We start from the raw sequence: 7,986 nt of genomic DNA, 5'->3' as shown, positions 1-7,986 counted from the left end.
CTCACTCACACACACACACACACACACTCACTCACTCACTCACACACACACAATCTGCTGTTTAAAAGTTTGATATTTCATAGTTTTGAGTTTAACGTGTTGAGTAAAAGGTAAAAGTTTGTTTAATAAGTCATGCTAACACTGACCGCTAGATTTGATCTCGACTGTCGTGGGTAAATATTATATTATAATAGTCATTAAATAAAAATGTCCTTTCAATTTGTTAAATATCAGTTCACCTAAAAATGATAATTCTGTCATCATCTACATCCGTCATGTCGTTCTTCAACCCTGAAAATGTCTTTCATAGTTCTTCAAATGATCACTCAGTTCTTAATTTAGTTTTATTTCTTCTCATGATATAATTCTAATCACCTCCAGGCCGCTGATTAGTGCTGTTTTCTAATTAACTGTGTCTTGTAATTTGAAAATATACGAGTTTCCAAAAATAAATTAGTATTACATTCTAATTATTACTAGTGGATGAACCAGAAGCAAAATATTTACTGCAATCTTATTTTTATTATTTCTATTCTATTTGGGTATATTTCTGTCTGGTTTCTGGTTCAATTTAAGTTTATTTATATAGCTTAAGTTTATTTATTTCTGAAACATTTCATTTAATTTTTAAAAAAATGAAGAAAACACTATTTTCTTACCATTTTTTAACCACACTGAAGTTACATTAACTCTAGATTACTTTTTTTGTTTGCAAATTTAGAATAAATTATATAAACACAAACACTTATTTGAATGAATATTAATGTTACAATATGCTGTTAATATATCCACATTGGAATAAGTAAAAATACCATAGAAATAAATACAGAGAACATAGTTCAAATTAGAAATCATAAAGTAGAAATCATTTACCTGACATTAACATGTATGTGCAGATCCATAAAAGCCGTGGATGTAAATAATCATCTGAAGCAGCAGCATCTTCATCCCTCAAAGCACTATTGCTTTCATAAAACATCACAGTGTCACAAAGAACAGCCTTTTATTCAATATCTATGAAATAAGCCCCATCCAACACAATAAATACAATAAAAACAAACACAAAGACATATATATATATAGTGTTTCTAAAAAGCTCAGTGACGCTGTCCACTTGTAGATATGCTGCCGTTCATCTGCAGCGCACACGAGGGACAGTGCTGACTCTAAACACACAAATGCAAAAAGTGAACATAAACATGCTTGGCCAGATCCCAGTTACACAATTATAGTGCATTCTTGTGGCCATAACAAACCTCAGTAGTTTCCTTCAGAGTCCTGTAGTTTGTTTCAAGCCTCACACACACATACACACGGACACGGACACGGACACACACACACACACACACACACACACACACACACACACATAATATATAAACATAACATTTTTCTTAAATATATACATGCATGTGTTTGTATTTACATATACATTATAAATATACACATTACACACTCATATATTATTAAAACTAAAACTTTTATTTTGAATGCGATTAATCGTTTGACAGCACAAATATATATATATGCTAGTTGCCGAAGCAACTAATTTTCATTTAATTTAATATGTAATAAAAACACAATAAAGACATTTAACAAAAACAATAACTAATAAAAATACAAAAAAAGTAACTCAAAATCAAATAAACGTTAAATGAAATGAAATATATATATATATTTTATATATATTTTAAATTTCAGCTAGCTGCCAAAGCAACTAATTTTAATTCAGTTTAACGTGATGAACTAAAATAACAAACTAAAATGCAAAAAAATACTAAAAACTATATAGATATATTTAACAAAAATAATAAAGATGACAAAACACACACAACTTACTAAAACATTAAAATTAAAAACAGAAAATACAAAAATACAAATTTAAATTATTATAACATTCATTAAACTTTTTTTACTATTATAAAGAAAAAAATATATATAATACTACGATATATACTATAATAATATCTCGATAATAAAACAACACTGAGTAAATACATTTGAACTAGTCCTTTAAGGATTCAGAAAGTAGTAGTATTATTACCCATAATGCTCACCCATCATGCGGAGGGTCTGGCGGTGTGTCTTGTCTCGGTGCGTGTGCGAGCGCAGGTGCAGGCGGCGAGCGATCAGGCCGTACAGGAGCGACAGGACGGTGAGCGGACAGATGAAGTAGAGATTGGAGAGCCACAGCATGGCTTTCAGAAGCCCGGAGGTCTGTGCGTACTGCGTGCAGCGGCACTCGCTGGCTCCGCCCTCAAACTGCTCCACCCCCACCAGCGCAAACACCGGCCCCGCGCTGAGCATGGCCACGCCCCACAGCCCCGCGATCAGCGCTCGGACACGCCCCCTGGTGACCAGCAGGCGCGCGCGGAGCGGGAAGCAGACGGCTAGGTATCGCTCCGCCCCCAGCGCCGTCATGTGCAGGATGGACGAGAACGTGCAACATTCTCCCACAAACATCGACAGCTTGCACACGGCGTCGCCTAGCAACCACGGATGAAACCGCCACAGCTACAAGAGCAAACGCCAACATATGTTAATACACGAACTACAAACACCAGGTCCATATCTGATTGTTTGGCTAGTAATGTTTAACACACAATACAAGACAGAAGCTCATCGCCTTTCATGACAAAATCAGAACATAGCGAGACACATTCAGTAGCTACATACGCTTCGACAAATTTCACACTTGATTGAGGTGTGAACTCTTTGGAAGCTGCGACGGGATTAAAAAAATAAATAAAAAAAAGGTAATTGCGACTTCCTATCTTTTTTGCAAAATTCTATATTTTGGGTTATAAACTCGCGAGAGGGAAAATTTCCAGGATTTTTTTTTTTAAATTCCAGGAATCTTTGGTAAGTTTCCGGAAATCTCCCACCCCTTTTGCAACCCCAGTTGCAATTCTGACGTTCTTCCTCAGAGTTGCAAGAATGTGAGATATAAAAAAATAATACTAATATCGTATGCCTACACACACGTACAGAAACCCGACGACGAGTGGAAATACGACAGAACTTAATGATATGCAATTGACCAGCAACAAGTCGCTATGGCAACCAATGCTGATCTGTCACATGATACAGCTGGCGACATGCAAGCGTTTTTAACAAGCACATCAACCCTCGATTACCTTATAGAGATCCAGAGGCATCAGCAGCAGAATGAGGATGTCTGATAAGGCCATGCTGCTCAGGTACAGGTAGGTGGTGCTTCTCATTTGTGGGCGTCGCCACACCACCAGAATGGTCAGGGCGTTTCCCAGCAGGCCGAGCAGCAGCAGCGGCACACACAGCGTCGTTAACACCACCAGCTCGGTGTCGGTGAAGAGCGACTGGTCTTCCCATTCCTCCCAGTCCGATCGGTTCCCGCAGCAACCAGAACCAGAACCAGAACCCTCCAGCACATCCATGTCTCTGGAAGAGAGCTCAGAGCCGCCACGGCTCCTTCATCTTCACGGCACAGAGCTGCAGGACGGTTATTGAATGTGCTCCTGTTCTGTGCCGCCCACCGCTGGAGATCAGTGCCACCTCCAGCAGCACAGGAACAGATCGATCACACTCAGAGGAACACACAGTGATGGTCAATCTGACTCAATCCGTCCGTCCCTGCTCACAGCTCACCTCAACATCAAACATACGAAACACTCAGACAATAAGAAACACAACAGAAGCTACATCATGTATTATTCTTAGTGAATGCTGATCGCAACATTTACTAACACATCGGAATGAAAACTTGTAACATGAAACAACATTAACTAACATTAATCAAAATGAATAAATACTGTTACAAATTGCTTGTTACGTAATGCTTACCACAAAGATATGTGGCATGAAACCTACGTCATTTAAATATTTCATGACCGTTGAGAACATTTAAACCCATCCTAATGAATACAAATCTAATTTTTATTATATTTACGCCATAAAAAGTATTTGAATTGTGTACATTTAGATGTAAAGTACAGTGCGTATGAACTAAAGTAGCATTTTTGTATCACATGAAGTATGATGTGAAACGTAATTCAACAAAATATAGAAAATGTAAGACCCATATAATTAATTAAAAAAAAATAAAATCTTTTATTACAGTAATGCCTTAAATTTGTAAATTTGCATGTAAAGTACAGTAAGTATAAACTATACTAGTACTATTTGTAGCACTGTATAATTAGTTAATATGAACTACCTAAGAAAAAATATTTTTTAAATCATGCATTATTCTTAGTTAATTTCAACATTTACTAACGCATTATTAAAATCATAAGTTGCATCTGTTGTTATTATTTAATGGACCCGAGCGAACACAAACTAGCAACTAGTAACATTTGTTACAACTAGTAACAAATGTACTGCTCATTGTTAGTTAATGCATTAACTAATGTTAACTACTGGGATTGTTACCAAAAATATGAATAGTATATGTAGCATGAAATGAAACTTCATGACATTTAGATTTTTTTGCATTGTTTTCATGACAGTTGAGCATTAAAATTTGCATGTGAACTATACTACTATTTGTAGTACTCAATTTAATTTATGTAATTAATAATTAACACTTTACTTGAAGCCTTTATGTATAATGCATTGTAAAAATATTCATACCTTTTTTTTATAAATAATTGTAACTAAATTTTAAGTGCATCAGATTCCTTGTTATTGCATCTCTAATTGGTTGTCTGTCGTGTTTTTAATTAATTATACTTTCTAAAATTGTAAAAGATAAGTATTATAATAACTAGTTATGATTATTCATGAGATCATACAATGCATTATAAGGTGCATTATTACATGGTATAATTAATGCATTAAAAATAGTAAAGTAAAGATAGGCTAATTACAGAGGTGTTAATGAGCATAATTATGAAAATAGTCACAATGCAAAAAATTATAATGATCCTCAAATTTCTTCATGTAAAATACAATTTCTTCTCCTTTGATTTTAGTGTGAATTACGGCAGATTTTTTCCTGAGATTCACACTTTTAAACGTTAAACTCGGCCGAGCAGAGAAATCAGCTCATGATGTCTGTGCTCTTGTTGACTCACGGTAATTAATTTGTGGATTGATTGTTTTAATGAGAAACCCCGGTGAACATTAAGCTGCTGTGCAGAAGATGTCCTCGAGCAAGAGTGTGTTTGTACATTCAGTCAGTGCCAATATATTATTTAAATAATCACAGATTTATTGCTATTATATTAATTCACGTTAAGCTAAAAAACAATACATTAATAATATACAATAAAGCTTACAATATGAATGACACACACAGACAGTCATCAACCAATCAAAGCAGACATTTTCTCTTCTACACACACACACACACACACACACAGACACACACGCACACACTCACACACACATATAAATACACCACACACACACACACACATATAGACACACACTCACACACAGACACACACACACATATATATAAATACACCACACACACACACTCAAACTCACACACAGACACACAATAACACTGACACACAGACACACACTCACGCTCACACTCACTCACACACAACACACATGCACGCACACGCACTCATGCACACACACACACAGAGTTCATTACTCCCAGAGTTTGTGCCGATGATGTAGGTGAAAGGTTGTGTGGGCGGGTCTAGGCACAGGCCGTGGGCGGGGTACAGAGATGCGGTCGCCAGGCAACAGCGGAGTCTCTCTGAGCAGCTTGTCAGGACTGTAGAACTGCAGCAGCTCAGGAGCCTCTAGTGGCAGAGACGGGAACTACACACACAAACCATAATGAACACATCAAACCTGCTTCATCAGGGCCTGCTTACACTGCATCATACTTGCTTAACACTGAGCTTATACTCAATACTATGCAGTATACACAGTATATTGCCTGCTGACTTGAAGCAACAACTGAATTCTATATTAATATACCAACCATAAACAGTTGATTAAATGAGCTTAAAAGATAATAAAAAACAGGTAAATAAATAATATACACGCTGCTGTTCAAAAGTTTGGGATCAGTAAGAATTAATGTATTTCAAAGTAGTCTCTTCTGCTCATCAAGGCTGCATTTATTTGATCAAAGCAGCTCAGGAGCCTCTAGTGGCAGAGACGGGAACTACACACACAAACCATAATGAACACATCAAACCTGCTTCATCAGGGCCTGCTTACACTGCATCATACTTGCTTAACACTGAGCTTATACTCAATACTATGCAGTATACACAGTATATTGCCTGCTGACTTGAAGCAACAACTGAATTCTATATTAATATACCAACCATAAACAGTTGATTAAATGAGCTTAAAAGATAATAAAAAACAGGTAAATAAATAATATACACGCTGCTGTTCAAAAGTTTGGGATCAGTAAGAATTAATGTATTTCAAAGTAGTCTCTTCTGCTCATCAAGGCTGCATTTATTTGACCAAAAATACAGAAAAAATCTGTAATATTGTGAAATATTATTGCAATTTAAAATAATGGTTTTCTGTTTTAATGTATTTTAAAATATAATTTATTTCTGTGATGCGCAGCTGAATTTTCAACATCATTACTCCAGTCTTCAGTGTCACATGATCTTCAGAAATCATTCTAATATGCTGATTTATTATCAATGTTGAAAACAGTTTTGCTGCTTTAATATTTTTTTGGAACCTGTGATACTTTTTTCAGGATTCTTTGATGAATAAAGTTAAAAAGAACAGTGTTTATTCAAAATAGAAATCTTTTGTAACAATATACGGTACAGTTCAAAAGTTTGGGGTCAGTAGTTTTTTTCTTTCTTTCTATTTTTGAAAGAAATTAATACTTTTATTCAGCAAAGATGTGTTAAATTGATAAAAAGTAATAATAAAGACTTATATTGTTCCAAAAGATTTCTATTTTGAATAAACACTGTTCTTTTTAACTTTGTATTCATCAAAGAACCTGAAAAAGGCCCAGACGGAGTCTCTCCAGCCTCTGGACAAACCAGGGACTTGCGTGAGGATCCTGTTTGTGGACTTCAGCTCCGCTTTCAACACCATCATCCCAACACTCCTCCAGACCAAACTCACACAGCTCTCTGTTCCTAGCTCCATCTGTCAGTGGATCACCAGCTTTCTCACAGACAGGCAGCAGCTAGTGAGGCTGGGCAAACTCACATCCAAGACTCTCACGATCAGCACTGGCGCCCCCCAGGGCTGTGTCCTCTCCCCGCTGCTCTTCTCCCTCTACACGAATGATTGCACCTCTACTGACCCCTCTATCAAGCTCCTGGAGTTTGCAGACGACACTACAGTCATCGGTCTCATTCAGGATATTGACGAGTCTGCTTACAGACAGGAGGTCGAAGAGCTTTCTGTTCTCATGCCATGTATGTATGTTTCTACCAAGAGCTCCTAAAAAACCACAACGAATTCCTTGGTGCTTTGCGAATAAAGCTAATTCTGATTCCATTTCTGAAAAAAGTATCACAGGTTCCACAAAAATGAAGACTGGAGAAATGATGCTGAAAATTCAGCTTTGATCACAGGAATCATTGCAAGTTCAATGCTGTACCAGGTGAGCTACCAAGCAAGTTTACTACAAGAGAAAAAGCCATACCATCATATTATGCAGCACAACTGTTTTTAACATTGATAATAATAAGAATTGTTTCTTGAGCAGCAAATCCACATATTAGAATGATTTTTGAAGGATCGTGTGACACTGAAGACTGGAGTAATGATGCTGAAAATTCAGCTTTGCATCATAGAAATAGGCCTACATCATATTTTAAAATACATTAAAACAGAAAACCATTATTTTAAATTGCAATAATATTTCACAATATTACAGATTTTTTCTGTATTTTTGGTCAAATAAATGCAGCCTTGATGAGCAGAAGAGACTACTTTAAAACACATTACAAATTTTACTGATCCCAAACTTTTGAACAGCAGTGTGTATATATATATATATATATATATATATATATATATACAGTGGGTACGGAAAGTATTCAG

The 7,986-nt window shown here is 36.1% G+C and overlaps 2 protein-coding genes across 4 annotated transcripts in view; both read right to left on the bottom strand.

The window, feature by feature from the left end:
* Window positions 1-2,040: 2,040 nt before the first annotated feature.
* On the bottom strand, window positions 2,041-3,627 carry LOC107687369 (growth hormone secretagogue receptor type 1). The gene is made up of 2 exons (XM_074186998.1): window positions 3,138-3,627; window positions 2,041-2,514 (listed from the first exon to the last, which is right to left on the bottom strand). The coding sequence occupies exons 1-2, from the start codon at window positions 3,414-3,416 to the stop codon at window positions 2,041-2,043; spliced, it is 753 nt and encodes a 250-aa protein (XP_074043099.1). The 5' UTR covers window positions 3,417-3,627.
* Window positions 3,628-5,521: 1,894 nt separating this feature from the next.
* LOC107687366 (protein phosphatase 1 regulatory subunit 35-like) overlaps window positions 5,522-7,986 on the bottom strand; it is an 11,472-nt gene continuing 9,007 nt past the window's right edge. For all 3 annotated transcript variants that reach the window (XM_016484651.1, XM_016484654.1, XM_016484652.1), the window contains one exon: window positions 5,522-5,760. In XM_016484651.1, the coding sequence (XP_016340137.1) occupies window positions 5,584-5,760 (177 nt within the window). In that variant the 3' untranslated portion in view covers window positions 5,522-5,583. The remainder of the gene's footprint in view (window positions 5,761-7,986) is intronic.

This window comes from Sinocyclocheilus anshuiensis, unplaced genomic scaffold (assembly GCF_001515605.1).
Source record: "Sinocyclocheilus anshuiensis isolate Anshui unplaced genomic scaffold, SAMN03320099.WGS_v1.1 scaffold3250, whole genome shotgun sequence".
NCBI lineage: Eukaryota > Metazoa > Chordata > Actinopteri > Cypriniformes > Cyprinidae > Sinocyclocheilus > Sinocyclocheilus anshuiensis.
The sequence above is the reverse complement of the archived record's forward strand: the minus strand, read 5'-3'. Positions and strand labels throughout refer to the sequence as shown.